Source organism: Diachasma alloeum, unplaced genomic scaffold, assembly GCF_001412515.2.
Source record: "Diachasma alloeum isolate Michigan unplaced genomic scaffold, Dall2.0 Dall_scaffold_00364, whole genome shotgun sequence".
In the NCBI taxonomy this organism is placed as follows: domain Eukaryota; kingdom Metazoa; phylum Arthropoda; class Insecta; order Hymenoptera; family Braconidae; genus Diachasma; species Diachasma alloeum.
Window position 1 is genome coordinate 567,294 of NW_021680503.1, and position 25,700 is coordinate 592,993.

The 25,700-nt window shown below is 36.1% G+C and overlaps 1 protein-coding gene across 1 annotated transcript in view; it reads left to right on the forward strand.

Moving 5' to 3' along the window:
* LOC107041372 overlaps positions 1-25,700 on the forward strand; it is a 189,280-nt gene that overhangs the window by 34,939 nt on the left and 128,641 nt on the right. Inside the window, exon 2 of the mRNA XM_015261895.2 lies at positions 9,290-9,819. Coding sequence (XP_015117381.1) covers positions 9,699-9,819 — 121 coding nt within the window. The 5' untranslated portion in view covers positions 9,290-9,698. The remainder of the gene's footprint in view (positions 1-9,289; positions 9,820-25,700) is intronic.

Sequence of the window (25,700 nt, forward strand, 5' to 3'; positions counted from 1 at the left end):
CCCCCCCACCGCATCCCGCCAGTTCCTCCTCGAGGGAGAAAGCCATACGTAAAATACAAAAGCCAGAAGACTCATGACCGACACAATGTGGCCCGTATCACTATTTCATTTACCGGCGTATCCCTTTACGGTGAAAATACACGCAGCTCCCTGGATTTTTACAGACCCGTAAAGCTTTTATGATACACCCAACACGCGGCTCTGAGTTTTTTCCTTTTCTTCTCAATCTTCCCCACAGTAGTCAAGGCTTACAGTTTTCTCCGTGATCCATCAGGATGACTATCTCTCGAATCTGTCTGTCTCCCTCCGGAAAAAACCTTTCTCATACCGGGATCAAACATCAGATGTTCCTCCTCTCAGCCCTTCCGAGGTACTCCTGCAATTCTTTTTATCGCAAATTTGTCATTTTCCTCGAGTACTTGAGGCGCATCTCCGACACAAGAGACACGGTTCTTTGCTCCCATATGAGACGCAGTATTTCATATCGCAGTCGTGCTGAGCGCTGCTGTAATAACTCTGATTTCCTCAAGTGCCCGTTCGACATCTCGCGCGGAGTAAACGGAAAATCTATTATCGCTGGATCAGATTTCCTTTGAACTCTGGTATCGCTGGGAATTCACACTGAGCACTGAGCGCGGGCACTCAACCCAACTTTCACGGGGTTAATGAGGTTTTTCGTGATGCAGTTCATCCCGGGAGAATAGAGTTCGAGATGCTGAGTCTATCCGGCGTCTTCGTCAAAGTTTTTATAATTGACTTTTCGCATAAGTTTTTTGAAGGGTGCGTCGGTGCACAGTGTCACACTGGGTGATTGAGGGTGGCGCTCCTCTGGAATGGGGGGAGGAATTAATTTTGAGGAGACAGGGTACAGAGAGAAAAAATTACTTTTGGCAAAAATGATTTCTTTGGTACAAGAGAATATTCTGGTGTCATTTTCTAGGATTGTGAAATCTCTCGGTAAATAATTTTGTACTCACAGTGAGAGACAGAAGTCTTTCAACAGGATGAGATTCTCTTGTCCCGAGATAAAATTGACAAGAGAATATTTTCTTGTATCACGTAAACCCCTTTTGTCAAAAGGAGTCTATTGAATGGAGAAAACCATGAAATTTCAAATTTCAATGACGAAGTTCCGGAGAATTTCAGGGGAACTGATATTTTATGAAAAATTGACAAATACTTTTCACATTATACGTGAATTTTCGTAATTTATATCAATTATTATTAAATAATTCAACTGAAATTCACAATTTCAATAACGAAACTTCATGATAACTCAGTGGAACTGTAATAATGTGTTAAAAATAATTAAATAATGTAGTAACGAAAATTTTAGGTGTCTCGATCGTGGGGAATTACGTGTACAGTTTAGTTATAGATAGTCTAGACGTTGGGGAACTACGCGAGGGTAGTTACATGGTAAAGTATTTCAGACGTTAAGGAAAATATTTTATTAAGGTAGGATTAAGTCTAGACGTAGAGTTTTATAGTTTTATTACGGTAACGCCGTAGCACCCTATGAAGGCATTGATGACGCGCGACCCCCTAGCTGACCCACGCTGCCACGTTTCGGGAAAACTTCCAAATATGGAAATGGCGAGTCAGGCCCAGAAAGTGCGTAGTAGTGGGGGAAGGACGCTAGGAGGGACGAAGGAGTGCATTTAAGGGATGAGGGTACAACGAGGAGGGCAGTTCGTTGGCGGGAACGATTAGACGCATATTGAAGTCGAAGAAGTAGACGAAGTCCTTATCAGAGGCATTAGACAATTTAGCCGTTTTTCTTGAAGTGTTCATAAAATAATAATTGTAAATAAAATATTTCGATTAAAGTGTTTAGATTTATCCAGCTGTTTTATCTTTAAAAAATATACCCACAATAATAAGAAAAATAAGAAAAATAAGAAAAATATTTGAAAAATGGTGTCAGCCTTTTTAGCGTATACAAATCTCTTCTTAATATTCCTTCGAAAAAAGATATTTTCTGAGTATATTTTTTAAATTCATAAATATATATATTATGAAAAAAAATATATGATTAGAAAATATATATATTTTCAAAGAAATAAAAAAAGATTTGTCAAATCTAAGAACTTCAGCAAAGATTAACTAATGAGTGGGGTCTGTTCTAAATACTTTATGGAGCAATCTGACTATCTCGTGACATGAAATAATTATTTAGTGAATTATTTAGTAGTCATAACATAGTAAATCCTTTAATTGTTCACTATTCCTTCTATTATTTCAAAAAATAAACGAAAGAATAAAAAATACAATGAACCCTCAACTTGATAATGCGCACGCGAAGCGCGTGCTCCTCCACTGAGAGAAAAATATAATTCTTCTGACTATATTCCATCACCATCGAATTATAGTCAAAAAGTCCTCAACAATTTTTCATGGGTTACGGTAACTATGGCCGAAGAAGTAATTACTACAATGGAATGTAGTCATTGCAACTATTTTATAGTTCTCCTCACGATAGATTTGTCGTGGTTACTTTTGAACTTTGGTTAGTTTCACTGGATTTTGATTTGCAAAAATTACGCTTGTGAAGTTACTACAATGTTATGTGCCGCATACAAAAAAATCGTATCGTTCACCAAAATGCCTCAACTATTTTCTTATTGTAAATCGAACTTCAGATTTTTCTCTCAGTGTGTTCTCTGATAAAAATTCCCAAGAATTGTGGCGAAAGTTTCAGCCAACTCTCCTTTCACCAGTGTAGGATTCTCGATTTCTCGTCTGCAAGTAATCTAATGGAATTATTTCCACCCGGAATAATTCATCTCACTCGATCAATTCTCATTTGACGCTGTACAGCAAACAGCTGCATCGCCAGCTCCTGAGGGTAATGCCAAAGGTAGAGTAACTACATACAAATCCGTCATTATCCTTTTGCCAATGGGTCTATGAGGAAGCGAATGTGCCAGTGGCAGACGATGTTTGTCACTGTTTCGTCGCTAAACCGAGGAGCCCGTTGATTGATTGCACCTGACTCGGTAATTACGCGACCGATTACCAAATCACACAAGCCGAACTACTCCACTGAGCAATATCCAATTCCATTTTACCCGAATATCTTTGGATAATTCGAGGGGACAAGAACGCGGAGCGCACGGGATAATCTCGTCGTGTGATCCGCCGGTGTGAAATTAATATTTTCGAGTGCATCATAGAAAATACACTAGGTGTTCTGGTAGCCATAACAATTAAACAGCCTCGGAGGATTCACGCGCTTAATTATAGTTTATTCCCGGGATGCAGGCGTTGACGATAATCTGCATATGCATTAACGTACGGGGATATTCCCTTTAGGATCGCGTTCACAAAATTTCGGAGATACTTTGGGAGATATTTGGATTAGCGGGAGTCAAATGAAGAGTGAAGGATACAGTGGTAAAAAAATTTGGCTGAATTTTCCGGAAAAAAACTTTGGATTCGATTTAAGGATATCCAAGTACTTCGTTCAAATTGACAACTTTTTTTCAAACAAGATTTCAGTTTTGTCGAAAATCTTGCCGTCGCCATACTTTTTCGGATTTTTCATTGTCGAATACATTTTTTCAGGAATTTCTTCAATGAATATTGTGAACAATATTTTATTCAATTTCACTCTCGTTGGTCTAACCTCTAATGATCATACGGCAACACTGCACATGTGTTCCATATAACCTCGCAAATTCGGTCCGAGTAATCACTTGAGCGGACTGTTGCCAGACGTCAGGAACGCACGGATTCAAACCACCCAATATGGCCGTCGTACCAATCAAGAAGCTTTTAATTTGATTTTTATAAAGGATTGTTTGCAATTATCTGTCCGGAAACTTATGTTTTTTAATGTCGCAAAAAAAACTAGAGAGTATAAAGAACAAAGTCATATACGGTTATGTGTACGAGAAAACGTTTTAAGACTATGAACTATTGGATTGAAGGTGGCAGTATACAGCTCTTATGGACGCAATGTGTTAAATTTCATTATTTCAAAAATCGTTTTCTCGAAAATATGTTCGGAAACTAAAGTTTATACTGCGCCTAAAAAATACTCTTGGTCTAGTCTATAAACTCTGAAGGGGATTTCCCCCAGAAAAAATTGCCTGAACTACTTGGATATCCTTAAGGAGAGACTACCATGAGTTTTCAATGTTGCGGGCTATTGAAATGAGATTTCTCATACATTGAAGATCGATTATATGTCTAAAAACGAATAATAAGTGGAAAAAAAATATTTGTTTACTGTTCGTTTATCCTGCAAACGCTTAAAATGTTAAAAATAGTCCAGAGCCTCCAATTTTTGAGCTACAGAGGTTTTTTGTTTGGCAAAATTTTTGGAAAAATGTGTGCAATAACAATTACGAATTTGTTTTTGAAATTCAACTCCTACACAGCTAATTTCGTTATTATTTTAATAAAAAATGGCACCGTTCATGTAAAATAGCCTTAAAAATATTTCTGAAATAATTGACAATATATTTTTAATATTTAAAGATAATTTTTCTGCCTATTTTAAATTAATTAAATTGAACGTCGTCTCCCCTTAAGGGAAAAAAGTCAGTGGAATTTCAAGTTTCTCGGAAGATTCAAGTAAAATGCCAATTTTTTAGTGGGAAGGAGGAAATTGCGCAATTTATTCTTTACATTTCTTGAAATTCCAGGAGGAATCTGGAATTCAAGGAGAAATTTTTCATAATTTTCCTGATTTTTCATCAACTTTTTCGGAATAATTAAATTGAAATTTACAGTTTCTACGGATTTTTCCATGCAATTATGAATTTTTAATGACAAAATTTCTTGAAATTTTAGTGGAAAATTTAACAGCGGAATTGGGGGAATAAATTTATATGGAATTTCAGGTTTTATTTATGATAAATCGATCAATGTCATAAAAATTTTAATAAAATTTCAATCGAAATTAAAAAATTTTGTTTTTAATAAATTTAGTTCTTCTTAATTTTAGTTTTCTTCAAAATTTTAGTAGATTTTATCCGTGAAAATGTAATAAAAATTCCAATTAGATAAAATAATTACAATTAATTTGCACGGAATTTCGGTTGATTTTATTCATAAAAAATTAGGCAATGCTATAAAAATCGCATGCAATGTCTAATCCATTTCTTTAAATGGTATAATTTTAAAAAATATGAGAAAAAAATCGTTTTTTTTAAGTTTTAAATATTAAAAAATTATAAAAATATGGAACTTCTGAAGTGAAGGAAGGGACGGTTTGAAAAATTCGAAATATATACGAGACATTCATCCTCTCAGATACGCCAGATATTGCCCACCTTGACACTTGCCAACTCCCGCCACTTCCCAACTTCGTAGCTTGCGGTCGCCTCCTCATCCATGCAATATCTATACATTCGCAATGCCATATCCGTAACGCACCATTAATCGGTGCATTGACTAATTGTCGTCTAATGGAACTGATGATCGAGGGTAATAGTGTGCCATCACTCTAGTTGATGGGTTCCTGCAAATATATTCGCCGTATTCTGTCAAATAAAGCATTAAATCTACATTTCCAACGTTTCAATTCCAAATTTTCATTCTCAATGTTCGCCCTAGTTTTTAAAAAAAATTTTGAGATAAAAAAAATTGTAAGGTGATAGGTTTTACATTTCGAATTTTTATTCGACAATAAACATATATTCCTTCTTTAAAAACTATTCTCTAAATTTTTTTTCGTCCTGCAAAATTTTTTAACTCTTCAAAATGAAGAAAAAAACTGTTGCACTGAAATTTTACGGAATTTCATTATGAAAAATTCAAAATTTTGTAGAAAAATTAAGGGAAAGTGTAACTTTGACTTCAATTATTCCCTGAAAAATAATAGAAATGAGGAAAATTCACGTAAATGTATTCTTAAATCTCAATTAATTGAAAATTCCAGTAAATTGTGAAATTAAAAAATTTGGAGATTTATTCATTTATTTATCCCCTCCGCTGTAAATCTCATTCAATCTCTCTCTTCGAAAAAACTAGTCATCCCTAAAAAATCATGGAAATCAGGAAAATTTACGTAAATATATTCTTAAAAACTCAATTAATTGAAAATTCCAGTAAATTGTAAAATTACAAAATTTGGAAATTCATTTACTTATTTATCCTCCCCCCCCTTCCCCCATAAATGGAATTCAATCTTTCCCTTCAAAACAACAAGTCATCCCTGAAAAATAATAGAAATCAGAAAAATTTACATAAACATATTCTTCAAATCTCAATTAATCGAAAATTCCAGTAAATTGTGGAATAAAAAAATTTGGAAATTCATTCATTCATTGATCCCCCTCCCTCCCCCATAAATCGCATTCAATCTCTCCCTTCAAAACAACAAGTCATCCCTGAAAAATAATAGAAATCAGGAAAATTTACATAAACATATTCTTAAAATTTCAATTAATTCAAAATTCCTGTTAATTGTGGAATTAAAAAATTTGGAAATTCATTCATTCATTGATCCCCCTCCCTCCCCCATAAATCGCATTCAATCTCTCCCTTCAAAACAACAAGTCATCCCTGAAAAATAATACAAATCAGAAAAATTTACATAAACATATTCTTCAAATCTCAATTAATCGAAAATTCCAGTAAATTGTGGAATAAAAAAAATTGGAAATTCATTCATTTNGAAAGCAGGAAAATTTACGTAAATATATTCTTAAAATCTTAATTAATTGAAAATTCTAATAAATTGTGGAATTAAAAAATTTGGAAATTCATTCATTCATTGATCCCCCTCCCTCCCCCATAAATCGCATTCAATCTCTCCCAGCAAAACAACTAGTCATCCCTGAAAAATAATAGAAAGCAGGAAAATGTACGTAAATATATTCTTAAAATCTTAATTAATTGAAAATTCTAATAAATTGTGGAATTAAAAAATTTGGAAATTCATTCATTCATTGATCCCCCTCCCGCCCCCATAAATCGCATTCAATCTCTCCCTTCAAAACAACAAGTCTTCCCTGAAAAATAATAGAAATCAGGAAAATTTACATAAACATATTCTTAAAATTTCAATTAATTCAAAATTCCCGTTAATTGTGGAATTAAAAACTTTGTAAATTCGCATTCAAGTCTCTCCCATACAAACAACTAGTCAACACCGAAATGTCCGCGTTTCCCTAACAGTGTGTTCCCCATAAAAATTCAACCCACGAAATAAAAATGTTCAAGTGCAAAATGTTCAAGTGCAGCCAAGCAGAAATTACGTTGCTGTTGAACACGCACCTTATTTTCTAATGTACACATTAATACACCAGAACTGGTAACTCTCAGGTCCTCCGCAGTTGTTTGGCAAGCTTTACCCCCCATTTATGCCAGCGGCATACCTCAGTGCTGCAGGCGACGCGTGCATTCTCATCGGTCGCTGAGATGTGTTGCGATGCAATAACGTATACCTTCATTATGGAGCCACCTGCCGAGATCCCCTTCCCTTGTTTGCCCGTATAATGGAGTTTGTCGTACCAAATAGGTGGCTATGAGGAACAACTCGGGGTGTCTTTGTGTATCCACGCATACCCCGCACCTTTTTACATTCCCTTGTGCACCCACTGGATGCATTCATTCGTGATACCCTTTGTAAGGATCTCTCACTCCACCTTTTGCATGCGTTATCTCGGCAAATAGTACTGGAACGATAATTGCATCGTATAATTAACGCTCCCGGCACGAGTGACTTTTAGATTGGGTTAACCCCATCATTTCGTCAAGCACTCGACACTTTTATTCACAGGGGGAAATGCATCATGCACGTGTTACCGCGGAAATTGTGGCCTGCACACGTTTACCCTGTGCCAGGGGCTAGTAAAACTTTGTAATGCAACGGGAATGATGGATCGCGTTTATGGAGTCCGCTCTTTGACACTGCGGAATTTGTGTATGCTAATATTGCCTCTATTGGCTGCGGGGGGAGCTTTCATAGTTGGGAAAATTGAATTTTTTCAGTGATCGGGGAGTGGAGGGGAACAAGCCGATTTTCCAGCGTTCTTGGGGTAAACGATTCGGTGAATGGTTTTAGGGTAGCATTTTTAAAGGAATTATACCGGTTTTTATTCTCTTTTGGGATGTTTTTGAATGTTTGTTACAGTGTTGGAAATAAATTGAATTTTTTTAATTCGTGGAAAATTCTGGATTTGATTCACATGGATTTTTCTGATTTCTAAGGATTTTTGAAAGAGAAGGAATTATTGAAATTAAGTTTACAGTTTTATTGGGTTTTCTATAACTTGATTCTGTTTTTCGTACTGTTTTAATTCTCTTTTTTCTGGTATTTTTAAATGTTGCTACAGTGTCGGGAATAAATTGAAATTTTAAAATTCGTGGAAAATTCAGGATTTGATTTACATGAATTTCTTTACTTCCAGGAATTTTCGTGGAATAATTGAATTCTAGTTTATGGTTTGCATTGGATTTTCCGTAACTTAATACTGTTTTTAATACTGTTTTCAATTCTTTTTTTGTGGTATTTTTAAACGCCGTTACAATGTTAGGAATATATTGAAATTTCAAATTTCGTTGAAAATTCAGGATTAGATTCACATGAATTTTTATGATTTCTAAGAATTTTCGTGGAATAATTGACCTCAAATTTACAATTTTCATTGATTTTTTCTATAAAATTTAGAATTTTTAATTATGAAATTCTTTGAAACGTCAGTGGAGCCAGAATGAGATAAATAATATAAACGCAATTTTTATTTTATTCTAAATTTCTGTTCTTAGTCTTAACACAATAAAAATTAGAATTCAAATACATTCAGACTTAATTCTCGTGTCTATTCCGCATTTTCTGTATTATTTCAATTTTAGTTACCAATTACTGTTCAATTGTTCAATCACTTAGATAAAAGTTATTTAAAGACCCGAACCTTTAATTTAATCACCACAGAATTTTGTATCAATTTTGAAATTATATTCATCAATTATAATTGCTTAGTTATACGATAAAACCATAAAATTATCCTTTACAATTGAATAATTTGAACTAAAATCTCAAACACTTTTTTAATTCTCCGAAAAACATCTCCTCAGGTTTCCTGCTTGAATTCCTCCTCGGAATAATCCGATACTTATTGAATAAATAAAATATCTTGCTCAGCCTGGACGGACCCAACCATCCCTTCAAGATGACAAAATCCTTACTCTAAAGAATGTATTCTTTGCGTCCCTCGAACCATAACCCAAGCCCTGCATCCTCAAAGTAAAAAACCCCTGAATAAGGGAGGAGAATGGAGGAGTAAAGGGTCAGAGAAAAGTCTGCTCATTAGGTTCCTTTGATTTGTTGCAGGCCATCATGAAAGGGAATTCTTCAAAAACGTACGATACGTACCCCAAGCGGACACAGGATAAGGCATTTGTGGTGAACATCTAGTCATACTCCTTTTGTGGAGATAATTCTTGGAGAAAACCGAGTGGCTTCTCATTCGCGATAGTGGGATCCGGTGGAGTGGAGAAGCTTTCTGGGGACTGGAGGGAACCAATGACGTTGAGGGAGACTGTTTGGAGTCGGGAAGTGTTTGGAGTTAATGGGGAATCGTGGATATTCCTGGCGTCATCGTGATTGTTGACATCTTGTGTTGAATATTGAAGGGCGGTGGTGATAAATCGAGGAGTCGGGGGATTGTGTGCGCTGTGAAAATGATATTGAGGCACTCGACCGACTGAAGAGAACTCGATTATTGAAGGAAATAGTGACAATGGCGACTCGAGTAGCCAGAAAGATGATGGTCTGGTCGGTGTGGCTGGGATTCTTCATCGTCTCTCTGCCACGCGTCTATCCGCAGATGCCGTGGACGCCGATATTTGTTGGTGAAGACAGTGAGTACAATTCATTCGTATCCAGAGTAAAATCTCCTTTTACGTGCCTCAGGCGTAGAAACAGGCACTAGGAATTAGACAATACACGGAGAGAAATATTCAGGAAAAATTACGGAACAATTCACGTAATCCGCAATGGGGAATCGTTTTCCGGAAATTTTTATAGGAATGGAAGAGAGGAAATCTTTTTTTTTTATGCTTATTTTATATCGCTTCGAGTCTGATGGGACTATATGGCGATTGATCAAGACTTAAAAAATGGTTAGATCTCACCATTCTACCCGGCCAGGAATCGAACCTGGAACCTATCCGTTGTGAGGCAACGGCCTTAACCACTACGCCAGGCCACCGGGCTGTGAGAGGAAATCTGAACCATTCAGTGAATTTTCAGATTCATCACCGAACAAAGTACGAAATTGTCACGTAATTTTTCCCGAAAAAAGTAAAATCTTACAGAAACTTGCCGAATTGTTAGGCCTTCAAAATCAAAAATTCTTGAACGTTCAACAATTTTTATCAAGCTGGTGAGTTATTTCTACGTTCCGTTTCGTAAAATGTCTCAATCGTTGGAGAAAAATTACGGAACGACTTGTTGTCATCATTGCGGTGAGTCATCAGACGAGTGGTTAATTTTTACGGAACAAATCGTAGAATTTACGTGGCGATTCGTACAATTTCACTTCCGACTCACACTTTTTATTGAAATTTTACTTCGCTCACGGATTACGTTTCGAAACGTAATTTTTACGTTTTTTTTCTGGTAATTTTTTTTATTTTTTTATTGAATTTTGCTAGCTGTGTAGAAAAAATTGCGTGAAATTCAAGTCGATTTTGAATATTGCTCATTTTTCATGAATATCTCGGAATCTAAGGGAGATAGCAAATTTTTTGATAATACCTTTTTTACGGCTCTCACTTCGCTCTCAAAAAAAGGTTATTACAAAAATTTCAATATCTTGTTTAGATTCGGAGATATTCATCGAAAATAGCTGAGGGGTTAGCTGGCTTGAAGCGTTTTACCGCTTTGATTCTGAATTCTCTGGAATTTTTCAATAGATTGTAGTTTCACTGAAATTTCAGGGAATTTTATAGTTGAAAATGGAAAATTTTATGGAGGAATCAATGGAAACTTTTAATTTCAAGTCAATCATTTCATGAAAATTCAGGTGAATATATTCTGTATTTTTTCATTAATTTAAAAATTTGCTTAATTTGGTTCAGAATATTCATGTTTTCATTAATAATTGAAATCAGTTGAGGAATTAGAGTTTTCCTGCTGTTCAAAAATTCAGGATTCCAATAAATTTTTAGCAAAATCTGAAACTTTATGATTTTTTTTTCGAGTTCAATTTTTTTTTCAAAATCATTTAATGCAAAAATAACGTAAAAATCGATTAATTTTGGCGACTCCAAATTTGTTCCTTCCCCATATGATAACAATAGATTAATTGAATAAACTGTTCATAATCCTGAATTGCCCTATAAAATCACAAGCCCCAACCGCTTAATACCTCCCCCTCAGTTCAATAACTGATGAACTCGACGATAAATTCAGTAGATAACCCCGATTTATCAATTTCCACTCCTTCCGAGTGGAACAGCACTGACATCCAACAAATTGCGAATAACAGAGTTCAATAATCCAACGATGAAATACATATTTTCAGAAGATAGAGCTACCGGCAGGCAATATCAATTCAGAACGTGCTCGTGCATTTCGTTGATAACTCATTTCGTTCTTGGACAGTGAAACATTAACACACTTTCGTGTCATTTCTCCGTGGATTTTTTTTTTTGAAAATGAAATTCCTCGCGAGAATTAAATTCCAGACACTGATTCCTGTTGAGACGTTACTCACATATTTAATTCGCGATTATAATTCCCAAAAATTTTAAATATTAGAAAATGACAAACGTGGAACTTTTTTGATAAACTGATCGGCAATTAATTCTCAAGAAATTTCGTCTTGAAATTTCATTTTCTTTCCAACTGCGTACCCTAACGAGTTATTCACCAAAATCAATTTTTCAAACAAAGAAATTACCGAAACACATTCTTAAAAAACGAGCATTCAAAGGCGAATATCTGCACATACTCACCCCACGGGGCTTTGAAATACCCGAAACAAGGTGGCAAATACGAAATATCACCTCATGTCCCACCCGTTTTAAAATTCAGTTCACGCCGTGTCGACACTTTCGTGGCCGTCCCAACTGGATCCGACCGCACCGCCTCCAGTGCATTCCCCCGTCCGCAAAAAAATACCCCACTATGAAAATTGAAAATAATTTCATTACCAATTCCCCCTAATTCCGTGCCCCACCACCTCATGAGGATGCATATCGTGTTTCTATTTTTATTTATCTCCCCCGAGATGAACGTAACTAGAACGCCACTTCCTAGGGGCCGCGGCAGTGAATAAAATTCGATCCACGTAGCACGCGGATCGAAAAGTAATCACGCTGCCCATGCCAGCCACCTCCACTATCCTACTGTCTATGGATACCTCTGTCTCGTTTCATTGATAAACGCACCCACCTTTTGTACCAGTGCCTTGAGGGGCCGGGGGCGGGGGCGGGGGCGGTGACTCTCCGACGAGCGGAATCAATCTCAAACGTGTGCCAAGTAACTCAATTTCCGGTTGAGCATATCCCCAATCCACACGACGTCAGTATTAGGGTCTTCTTCGTTGGATAAGATGAAGCTAGTCCCTTCGAAGTTTGGGGGATGTGTATGTACGGTACACTTGTTTGGGAGGATACGAGAGTCGACCAAAGATTGACCCGGCAAACCTGCCAAGTGAGATCCCGAGAAATTGCATTTCCCGGAGCTTTTCTTGCTACTTCCATTTCCGATATAATATCGTTCATGAAGTCTGTTTATCTGGTGAAAAAAAAATGAGGGAGGAATTGGGGGTTGGGGGGATTATTGGGTTTTCCATGTTTTTGTGTCAATAGTTTGTTTAGTGATAATGTTATTAAACTGTTGAAATTTTTTATCAGAGAATTTGAACTTTTAATAGTGTTTCGAACAGGCGATACTCGCGAGCTAGCAATTAAGCTCACTCAGGGAAATTTACGGCTCATATGAGATGTTTGTTTATTTATTAGTTATTTGGAAGGAGTTGAAGGAGATTCATTCTTGGTTTTGTGAATAATAGGTCGATTTAATCCAAGATTTATATCATTTTCAATTGGATTTATTATTTGAAGGTGGTTGGATTTTGTTATTAGTCTGGAGTTGTTTTAAATATAATTTGAGGCATTATTTGATGAAAAGAGAGAGGGTACTTGTCATTTTAAGTTTGGATTTCATGTGAAAACTAGCACGATAAATTAATTTGGTAACAACAATTAAGCTCACTCAGGGAAATTTACGGCTCATATGAGATGTTTGTTTATTTATTAGTTATTTGGAAGGAGTTGAAGGAGATTCATTCTTAGTTTTGCGAATAATAGGTCGGTTTAATCCAAGATTTATATCATTTTCAAATGGATTTATTATTTGAAGGTGGTTTGATTTTGTTATTATTCTTTAGTTGTTTTAAATATAATTTGAGGCATTATTAGATGAAAAGAACGAGGGTACTTGTCAGTTTAAGTTTGGATTTCATGTGAAAACTAGCACGATAAATTGATTTAGTAACAATAATAGTTTGGAATACAATGACGTGGAATAAATGTTTGATATAAATTTGAGTTGAATTGAGGTTGATTCACTTGAGTATTTACCGAGACCGAGCAATTGATTTAAATTTTGGATAGATTAAGTGTGTTGATGTGTCCACACTGATGGATCAACGCGAATTGTCTTCCCTTTGCGTATGGCTACGACAGCCTTCAGGTAGTAGGACCCGGGTATAAGGCTCTCATTGCAAAAGCATTTTCAAGTTTTCGGTTTTTAGCTGTAGTTTTCATGAACAGAAAGATACACTACAGTTTTTCTCTTGCGCTGGAGGCGGTAAATACACTGTTAGAAATTTTTTGAAGTTTAAGTAACAGATGCATTTGAATTTTCAATATTCGGAACTTGAATTCAATTTCAGACTAAATTGCTCATGGAATTCCTGATTCATCTTAGAAATTCAATAAAATTAAGTTTTTCATGATGAATGATCACTGAAGTTTCAATGGCAATTTGGATTTTCACACCTATCGCAAAAATTAAGCATTACATTCTATTGAATTTTCAAGAGATTAAAAATTCAGAAGAAAGGTTGCCTGAATTTTCACGATTTTCAGTCATTTTCATTGTCGTATGAACCTGAGAAATCAAATTTCATTGATTATTCAAGAAAATTGACTGATTTATCAATAACAAGATCAATGGAAATTTCCTGTAAATTATTCGTTGTTAAAAATTTCAAGATTTTCTACTTGAAATTTCACGAGTAATTTTCTAACCGTCTACTCAAATGTAACATTTTGTGTTGATATTTGGTAGCTTTAGAACGACCATGATATTTGTTGGAAATGAAAAATTTGGAACATTTCGCCAATACTTTCAAGATAATTAAATTAATTCAATATTCTGTTCTTAATTCAATATTCTGTTCTACAATGAAACAAGTAGTCTTCATGAAGAAATTGAACTTTAATTCACTATTATCATCGATTTTTACATCAAATTGTAAATTTTCAATGAACCATTTCCAATTCGAAATTTCGAAAATTCCAGTTAAAAAATTTCAACAGTAGCGTCATTATTATTCATCTCATGATATTACGAATTCATTCATTTCTTCGCGAATTCATTAATTCGTAATGCACGAAGAATACTTGAATGTACACGAATAATCATCGCGAGTTAGATGCAAAGCGTTGGAATTACAACAGTACACAGATAGTTAACTCTGTCTCACACACGATGCACTGATTTCCGGATTCCCGTCCCAAGGACAGTTGAAGCCGCAACCTCGCTATTTGCTGGAACTATACTTAGTGTTTAAGGTGGCTCCGGGACTGGGGTTTACTGTCATCAGAGGTAGACGGGATCTCAATTAACACGAGGCAGCCCTTGGGGCTGAATCAATGGATTGCATGGAAACTCTTTCCGGGAAGTTTTAAAGTAGTATGAATAAACGTCTGTTGAGCCATTGAGTGTAACAATTCAAAATAAATCTAACGGGCCAAAAAAAATTATTCATCATCGATCATTTTTCCCATGACTTCTAATGAAATTAATGAAGCTAAAAAATAAATAAATAGATAAATAAATAAATAAATGAAATAAAATAAAAGAAATTGATCCACCAAATTTATTCTTCAATTATCTTTTTAAACAATGGTCACTCATTTGACTAAAGTGTTTCAACATAACAGAAAACGTGAATTATTTATTGATAAAGTTTAACACTGATGATAATTTACGCAACAGTAGAATTTTTATTTATTTTTTCTGATCTGTCGACATTTTTTCTAGGTTTCAATCTCCTCTCAAACTTCGAAAAGTTCATTTTCTCGTAAGACTCTGAATTATTTTTGCACTTCTAGTTCAATTGTTATCTATAATAATTTTATTTACATTAACTTTCGTTGAGAATTTATTTCAGATTTTAATTTTGAAAATTTAAGTTGTTTATACGACTTTAAGAGCCGGTGAAGCATGGAGGCCCGGCTAATCAATTTGCAAATTTCATTGTTCATTCTAATGAATCATCGTCTCGACTCGGTGATTCAGCAAGTCTGGCGGGGGTGGGGGTTTATGGTAGCAACGCAGGTAACTACACTCGTAACAAGGATACGTATTAGGGATCGATAGTTGTTACACGCGAGGCTACTTAGGCCACACCCCGAAGGATGATTAAACAATTTTGGGATGGAAATTAGTCAATCCTATTCAGGGATGTAAAAATGACTGTAATTTTCTTTCGACAGGGCCATACTGAGCTAACAATTAAGCTCACTCAGGGTATTCCTGTTATTTTTTTTTATGTATTGGTTTATTTAACCCGCACGTGAATTTTTTTCGTTCTTATATCAAATTTTATCAGGAATCCAGAAAAATTTAAACTTACGGATATTCAAGTACTCTGGCGATTTTTTTTCCAGTGAAATGCTTTTCTACTTCTGTTGTCGAACATCAGAGCTTTCATTTGGGTCACATGAGACCCCAAGTCGCCGGACATTTTACAATGATTTTATTATTTAAACTTTACATTATAAAAATCTGGAAAAAAAATTAGAAAGTTTACTTTTGAAGTAAGATTGATGAATTAATTGAAAAATAACAATTTTTGAAAGTTACAAACATTTGCTATGGATAATTTATAAACAGTTAATTTTCCAGTATAAAAATCATTTGTTCGGAATCGTAACAAATTTATTAATGTTGAGAATTTTACCAGAAATCGATTTCACACTGTTAAAAATTTTCGTATGCATTTTCCGTGCCGAATTCCGAAAATTTTTATCGTGTTCAAGTTCCACTGAAATTTCAGGAAATCTTGTCATTGAAAAATCAAATACTCCTTTGATTGTCTGTTCAAATGATCTGGAAAGCAATGAAATACTTGATTTTCCAGTTCAGTTCTTCTATGAAAATTCAGGGAAAAATTGAAAATTCATGTCATTTTGTTTCTGAATATTCATGTTTCACTGAAAATTCAATCAAGTTGTGAAATTTCCATCTTACTTCCACTGAAAGTTCATGAATTCCCGTAAATTCTACTTAAAGATATTTCTACAGAAAAATCTGGAAAATTCAGGAAAAAATTGAAAATTCATGTCTTCCATGAAATTTCAAAAAATTTCTAACAGCGCCTGTCTAAAAAAAAGGTTTCCGCAAGTTTAAACAACTCCAATGATTTATTTATGAACAATGAATGTTAAAAAAAACAATAATCCGTGGAAAATGTAATTTTAACGAGCCCGAATATTCCTGATTTTTCCGAATTTCCTTACGCAATTTAGTTGAATAAATTGAGACAACGAAATTTTCCGAAATGTCACTGAAAATGTCACTCGCTAAAAATTTCCAACAGCACACGAAATGACGAGACCCCCTGATTCATTCAACGGGGCACAACGGGCCTGGAGTTTCACATTTTCGCGAGACACAAGTTTCCATTCAAGGTGATACATACGAGTTAGCAAACCGTCCGTAGACCAATCTCCACCTGAGCTCAGTATACAAACCCGGTGCCGTTAAGGTGTTCAGGTGGTGCTCTGTAACCGAGTGTGGAAGTATGAAAGTTTCGATGGTGGAAACTGTAATCCTGTTTTCAAAATGTTGTACAAAGTAAAGGATGGAGCTGGGTTATATATGTTGCATTATCTATATGTCTTTGACCACTGAGTTCTCGTACACTGCGGTTCGGCAATTTGCCTTTGGCCGTGAGAGCTTTTCCATTGGCTTTAACTTGCTGAGGTTATGGGCCACCATGGCTCTTACTCTGGACTAATATACGGGAATGTAACGAATGGCGGGACTTAACCCCGGGAAACAATTATTCAGGGCGGGATGTGGATTCTATTCTACTGTGTTCACCTGGGGAAAGAGTCAATTTTAAGCACTACATCCGTCGGGGGTGGAGAGCATGTGCGTCATTAAATTGGGGAGTAATTATTCATTAATATTATGGTATGTGAATTATTCATTCATATTCCATTTTACTAATGAATAATTACTGTAACGATCATAATGATTGATAATAATGTTTAATTTTTTCAATATTTATGCAGATTCGTGTTTAATATTCGCAAAATGAGGGTCACAAGGTTCAAAAAAGAGTGACGAGGGTTGAAATAAGGGGCGAGCGTAGCGAACAGGAGGTGAAATGAGGGTCATAAGGGTCAAAAAAGAGTGGCGAGGGTTAAAATGAGCGGCAAGTGAAGCGAACAGGGGGCGAAATGAAGGTCATAAAAAGGTCACAAAGGTCAAATAGTACATTACGTAAATAGTAAGGCGCAGCCGCCCGAGTGATACTGCCTGCTGTCCGCACGTATTGCGTATACTATTTTATATGATAAGGGCATGATGAAGTTTGGGGGTGGAGGGGGGGGCGAGTGGGGGATGTGGGGGGCGACGCCCCCCACGAGAAAAGGGGGTCCAGGGGGCGAAGCCCCCGGTGGGGGGGGGTCGCCCCCCCACTGAAGAAAAAAGATCATATTTCTTTAAAAAAGTAATTATGGAAAAGTGTGATTGAAAAATTTCATTTTCGTTACTGAATTTTCAATGACTTATCATTAATTTCTAGAAATCAATCACCAAATTTCAGTGAAGTTTCGGTGAATTCTGTGACATGTCTCTGAAAAGTAAAAATAATTTTTCTCTGCGTTTCCTTGACATTATTTTGATCATTAGAATTCAATAAAGCCCTTAAGTTACAGTATTTGATCGAAGAAGGAGTTTTTGGCGATCCTGCTGTTGCTTCATTGGAGAATATTTCAGTTACATTTTCTTCAAATGTCACATCACCAATCAACTCCTCCTCATCAGTAAATAACTCCTCCTCACTGCCTAACTCTTCATCATTATCAGGAATTATACGATTTTGGCTCATTTTATCTGCTTCGAAAATCACCTTTTCATTTTTCAATCATTCCATGGATTCACTATTCAGAGGTTAGATTTCCTTCCTTGTTATTCTCTTTTAATAGGTGATGCGCATGCGCGTCATGCGTTATTTCGGGTTTTAGTTGAGTGTGGGTAGGCGCTCGAAACCCGCTACTTTCCAGTTGACTATAGTCAACTGAAACCCATGCGGTTACACGCACGTATTATATAAAAATAATGACGAGTTTTAAAATAAGGAGCATGCGAAAAATGATACATTTCCACTGGGGCATGATTTGCCGTTTCAATACTACGAAGAGTCAGGCTGAAGAGAAATTGGAGAACAGAGGAAGGATAAATTAATGTACTAGATTTTAGAGTATGCGGTATGAGGGAGTCGAGGATAATGTGGTGCACACGCGGCGCTTAGAGATTAGCGTATACCCGGTAATTTACCACGTGACTTGTACCAGTCCTTCGGCGGATCCCATTACCATATAGTAATTACCGTAACTTCATTATCCCTCTCTGACACAGATAACTGACTCCCCCCCCCCCCCCCNTTACCGTAACTTCATTATCCCTCTCTGACACAGATAACTGACTCCCCCCCCCCTCCCAAAATCCCATTCACTCTTGTCAACGTGTTCACTCATTGGATCCACGGGAATGCCTCTGTGTAGCTGAAAGTTTTCGTTACGGCGTCGTGTGGCGGATGACGGGCCTTGTAATGATGTTTTAATTGATGTGTCGGTGCGTTGGAATAAACAAAGGGAGGGGCTGATGAGGTTTTGGGAGCCTATGCTGGCTGGGCAATTTTTGGCGAGGGAAATTTCAGAAAATCTGATTATTGAAAAATCACATGTGTGACGATTCTGTCCACTTTAGCCCTCGTGACCCTTTGACCGTCTTTTCCCCTGAAAAAATCCAAGATCTGACACTTTGGCCCCCGGTGAAAAATTTTTTTTTTCAGTTTTCACTTTTTCCACATACTTTTGAGAGTTCTGAATAGCCCGTCGCTTAAATAGTTGGAATCAACGTTCACCCGGCAAAAAAATTCGATTTTGGCGAAAGTCGACTTTGCCCCTGAAAAAATTCAAGATCTGATGCTTTGGCCCTCATGACCCTTTGACCCCCTTTCCCCCTGAAAAAATCCAAGATCTGACACTTTGGCCCCCGGTGAAAAATTTTTTTTTTCAGTTTTCACTTTTTCCACATATTTTTGAGAGTTCTGAATAGCCCGCCGCTTAAATAATTGGAATCAACATTCACCCGGCTAAAAAATTCGATTTTGGCGAAAGTCGACGTTCTCCCTGGAAAAACGGGAAATCTGACCCGTTGGCTCCGGGTGAAAAAAAGAAATTTTATTTCGACATTTGTCGCGCCTCCGGGGAGTTCATTGGCATCAGAATTGTTAGAAAATACAGAATCAACCTTCACTTGGCGAAACAATTCAATTTTGGCGAAAATCGACTTTCATCCTGACCCTTGACCCACGTGAAAAAGAAATTTTTTTCTTCGTCTTTTCTGTCACCTCCGAGGGTTTCATTGGCACCAGGGGATCAATAAATACAACATCAACGTTCACTATTTTTTATTTAAACACCGCCTGCAAACGGGGAGATGAGAGTGGCTAAAATATATTCTGCAACTCTCTCTCCTCGTGGCGACAAATTTCAACCCTCTGCATACATGCTTTCCCCTCCACCCCCTCGTAAACTCACGAGGTCTCGGTAGCATAGAGGATTTATCAGGGTCAATTTAGGTCTGGAGAGATCTTTAAAGACCTGCGTACGTCCAATCAGAACCATATCTTCGACTCGGGGGGGCTTCGAGTGTGTCAACGCAGCCTTATCACGTTGGTAAATCTAGTCCCCGTGTTCACTCGTATATTATACACACATGTAGCTCGGTAAATCCTTGATATTACACGGGTCAGGGAGAACAATTGGTATAGTAGTCAAACTGAGCGCCAGCGTAACGACTTCTTGTTTCAGAAGTAAACACAATCGACTATTTCAGTTGTTCTCAATCACAATGTCATGGAAATTCACCCAGAATTTGAAGAACAACTCTAAACTATTCCTTTTCATCTGTACTTTGAGAACAACACGAGGCAAAATTGAATCTTCTTTGAATTTCGGATTCGATATCATAGAATTTTTCATTAAGAGATGACAATTGATTATTTATTCATTGAAAATAAAAGTTAATTTAAATAGCCAATTTAAAATTAACAATAGTCAATTTAAAATTTTAATTACCATTTATTTTACAATTTTTTAATTTTTTAATAAAGAGAAAAAAAATGTAGAGGGGGAGGGGTGTAGCTCGTACGTTCGCAAATAAATGTCTCCGAAAAAGATAATTTTCCATTGTTATTTTGAGAATATCCCAGTGCAAAATGGGCCCCTCTTGTTTTAATTCTGTACTCGATATCATAATTTTTTTCACTAAAATAAGACAATTGCTTTTTTCCCCATTCAAAACAAAAGATTTGAAATAATATTCATAATACCGAACTCAATAACTCCGTAAGAATGATGAATACATAAAGAGTCAACAATACGTAGACAGCAGTTAGTTGAATGCCGGGGAATCTCTTGTTAATTTCCGGTTGTTGAGGCAACATTGCAGTGAAATAAAAAAAATAGAAAATAAAGAAATGCAACGAGGAAGGAGAGGGGGAGGGGGATGCAGTAGCAGCCGGTACGTCCGAGAATGACTCTGAAAGAGATAATGAATAAGATGCCGTAAAGACAATATGGCGCGAGTGGAGCTTGTAAAAGAGGAGAATGGAAAGGATGGGGATAATGAAAATCGCAGTAGATAGGGTCACAATCTCCTACCATTTTCACTATACTCTACTTTTTCTGGTCGTTCTTATTTTTTCTTTCTACCGTTTATCCTGTCCCCACTGTCTCCCACTTCATATTGAAATTGCAGAATGAATTTTGTAGTTCTTTCTCTTCATTAGTATTTAACCTTAATTAAGCCGGGATTTGCATTAGCAAATTAATATTTTAATAAACGGATTTAAAAGGGAGAATGGGGGGATGGGGTGTTATCTCCTGGGTTTATTTGTGTTTCGAATTTGTTTAATCAACTGGGAGGAGGAGATATATCCGGTAATTGGATGGGAGAGTCTTAATTATTTATTTTATTCCACTCATTATGTCAGCAAGCAGACAATAATTATCATCATTAATAATCATAATCATAATTAATTGCGATCATTAATTATCGTTATTCATTTTTATTATTAAAAATTGTTCAAATTATTTGAATTTTTAATAATCAAAATGAAGATTCAGTACCAAATAACACAGAGTTTTTCATTAATTGGAAATTGAAGAATAAATTTACCTGAATTTTTATAATTCTTATCAATTTTCAGTAAATAATTGAACTGAAATTTAGAGTTTTTATTGATTTTTCTAGGAAATTATGAGTTTTTGATAACTAAACTCCCAGAAAGTTCAGTGGAACAGTCACTTTATAAAAATTTTGAGGAAATATACCGAAAACGTCAGCAAAAATTTTCAACAGATTTTGAATTATGAGTTATTTTCAGGTTGCATAAAGAAAAAAATTTAAAAAATGTGCGTTATAAAGGTCATAATGGGTCGTAATACACTGTTAAAAAATTACTCCTTAAATTTCAAGTAAAAAATCTTGAAATTTTTAACAATTACTCATTCACACGAAATATTCATGTGTTTTCTTATTGAAAGATGAGTTGAATTTTGGAGCATTTACTGGAATTGCAATTTTCAGGCCCACATGACAACGAAAATTATTAAATAATTTGAAAATTCAAGCGACAATTTCCTGAATTTTTCAATACACTGAAAATTCAACTGGATATGATGTTCAATTTCCGCAATAAATTCGAAAATTCTAGATGTCATTGAAATATCAGTGATAATCTAACAAGGAAAACCCAATTATCCTGAATTTCCAACGTGAATGAAAGTTTCCATGAACGATTCGATCTTAAATTGAATTCAAATTCCCAACATTGAGAATTCGAGTGCAACTATTACTTAATTTTCAAAAAATTTCCACCAGTGTATCATGCCCTTCAGACTGTTCTCTTCAGAATATTCCAACCTTCGGCTCAGCGGAATAATCGAGAACTAGTTCATGAAAAGTCCTTCCACAACGGCTTTTCGCTCATTCTCCCTTGAGTTTAAATTCGGAAAGTTAGTATTTTACTCTGCCTCAACGTCAGAATTATTTTCACTTCTTGAATCTCACATGCAGCCATTGTAAATGGGTGAAACCCGCAACTCTCGTCTGCTCTCGAATTAATATACATCAGAAGGGTCATTGTTCTCCGGGATCTAATACCAGAGATAACATTTAGCTTCGGAACACAACGCAGCATATTTCAATTGATAAACACCCATTTATCCCGAATTTTCATTTTCTATTTGTTATCAAAGTGTTCGGGTGGAAGCGTAAGCTCGTAACTAATGGAATATTTTGCCCGTTGGAACTAAAATCGCGAGAGAGAGAGAGAGAGAGAGAGAGAGAGAGAGAGAGAGAGAGAGAGAGAGAGAGAGAGAAAGAGAGAAAAAGTTGCGGTAGCATACACTGCAATTATCGGACCTTTCTGCAACAGAATTGTGTTGAGCGTGTAAACAACGGTAACTCAATATATATACCGAAGCTGTCTCAAGGTATATCGGCTTCATCGACCCGACTGGTAAACATGGAAACTGCTCCATTCAATTGGGTTTTTTTGTTCCTTCGCGAGTGCTGAACCGCACTGCAATTGATCCCTTTTCGTTAGGGGAGGTGTTGAGGCAAAAATCGAAATCAATTCTTCTGGCGATCGGTGGAGAAATGTTTCATTTAATTAAACAGACTTAGAATAAATATATACATATTAATTTTTAGCTCAATTAAGTTATCATACATGGAGAAAATTATTTAGTGAATTTCAACAACTAGTGGGTGGAATTCAACAACTATTTAGTTAAAATTCAAAAAAAGATTTTTCAATTTCATTCGACAACTATTTGTTAAATGCTGATTGTTCAATAACAAAATACATGCACGAAAACAGATGCACAGTAAAAATTATGGAACTCACAATTCGCTCACCGATTACGGAATCGACTCAGAAAATTTAAGTGACGGTATCGTAATTTTTTACAGGAGATTCAGATAAAAATTACGGAACGCTCCGGAAAAATTCCGTGACAGTTCCGTAAAATTTCCTACAACCACATTTCGCTTCGGAATTACGAAAATGATACATAATTTTTATTGAATATTTCTCTCCATGTGGAAATTTCGTGTGAATGAGTAATTGTTAAAAATTTCAAGATTTTTTGCTTTGAATCTCAGGTGTAATTTTCTAACAGTACATTTACGTGACACATATTTGTTCATGAATTCATTCGACATGATTTTTGTCATTCTCTTTTCGAAGAGAGCTTGAAAAATTATTCTATTGCGTTGTTTTGAACTTATCCGCTGACGTATGCCATTTATTCGGATGAAGTATTCGGGGAAAATAATTTTTGCCATCTCGACGCTGTAAATAAGTGAGACGAGACTGGGAATATAGATGTGCAATGCTAGTCGCCCAGAGGGGTCTTGGCATCGGCGACTCTGCGTCCTCGAACTTTTTGACAAATGGCCCTCTGGGCATTTTCGTTTTACGCCCGGAAATGCGGCAGGAATTCCCACCAAGTGGATCATACTTTTGAGAATACGCAACTTTACCAATAAGTAACTAGTAGATGTGGAGATTGTGAGACATTTCTGCTCGGATATTTTGATGTAAGGACCGATATTATACCGAATTGATAACGACTTGTGCGAATTCAAGGGGATGGGGTCTTTATCTGGAGAGGAATTGAAGAGAATTTTGGCTCATTAAATATTTAATTAGTGATGCCGCGAGAGACTTCACGAGACAATAATTTGGAGAGAATGTCTCGGTCTCAATGAACATGGAAATCTTTGATCTCATTTCAGTCTCGAAACACGCGGTATCAACTCCTCTCGTGATGACTCCGAGTCAATTTATCTCATCTCAGTCTCAAGTTTTTCGTATTTTTTAATGTAAAATCTTGGTTTGTCTCGTTTCAGTTTTCTACATGTAAAAAACACGAAAAACTGGAAACCGAGATGAGATAAATTGACTCGGAGTCATCATGAGAGGAGTCGATACTGCGTATTTCGAGACTGAGACGATTCCTCCCAAGTATTGTCTCGTGATGTCTCGTTAAGTCTCTCGCGACATCACTATATTTGATCTAATTTCGCAGAATCAATTCATATTAATATTAATTCATATTAATTTATGTTTAGCATGTTTCAATTATTTGTAATAATTATAGTTATGAACATTGGATTAATACACTGATAGAAAGGATTAGTTATTGTTAAAGAATGATTTTCCTCATAGGTAATAACGAAATATTTTCCTCAAGCTTCCCTGCCTAGGAACGAGTGTGTCAAATTTTGCAGAAAAATTCCTCGTGCTTCGCACTCGGGATTTTAAACCTGCAAAATTTGACACAATCGTTCCTAGGCAGGGAAGCTTGAGGAAAATATCCGATAATTTTGAAACACTAGGGGTATTACTACTGATAATTTTTTGATAATTTTCTCTGGTAGTTGCTATATAAAAAACAAAACATCATGCAGTCGAATTAACCCCTCGTCAAACTGACAGATTGAATACAATTGTATCGTTGTGTTAATTATACAATTTTCATTTCTCAATTGTGAGTTTCGTCTCATGGTCCAATTATATTGCCCGACATTTGGATTGGAAAAATAATCCCCCGAATGCCACACGAGCTTCAAAATTAATCGGGCATGTTCCTCAAGGTTCCCCGCATACAAACGTTTGTTTGCAACGAACCTATCGGAAAATACCCGATAATTTTGAAGCTCTTGTGGTATTACTACTGAGAATTTTTCTTCGTGTATAACGCACATCTTAATGCCTCAAATTGAACCTGATTATAAATTCAAAAATACGATTTCACAACAGTTTATGACTAAAAGATGAAAAACCGCGCAACACAGCATCACTTAAACTCCCCAATAACATGTATAAACTCGTGAGAAAAATATCCCAGCGAAGTAGAACCATTCCGTGAGGATTTCACCGTGTTTCCTTGAGTAGCACAGACGGCTGGGATCGCGTACGTTTAAAAGTAGGTGGAGGGTGGCTCCGAAGAGCATGTTAGACAACGGCTAAAATGGATTCCCCTATGGTTATAGGAGTATTGTAGTTCGGCACGCGAGAATCGTACGAACAGCACGGACAGAGAGAAACTCCGGTGAAATAGCGCAAAAGCACCGGCTGAGGAGCTATGTAGAGCTATGTAGGCGGCGGGGGGGGGGGGGGGGG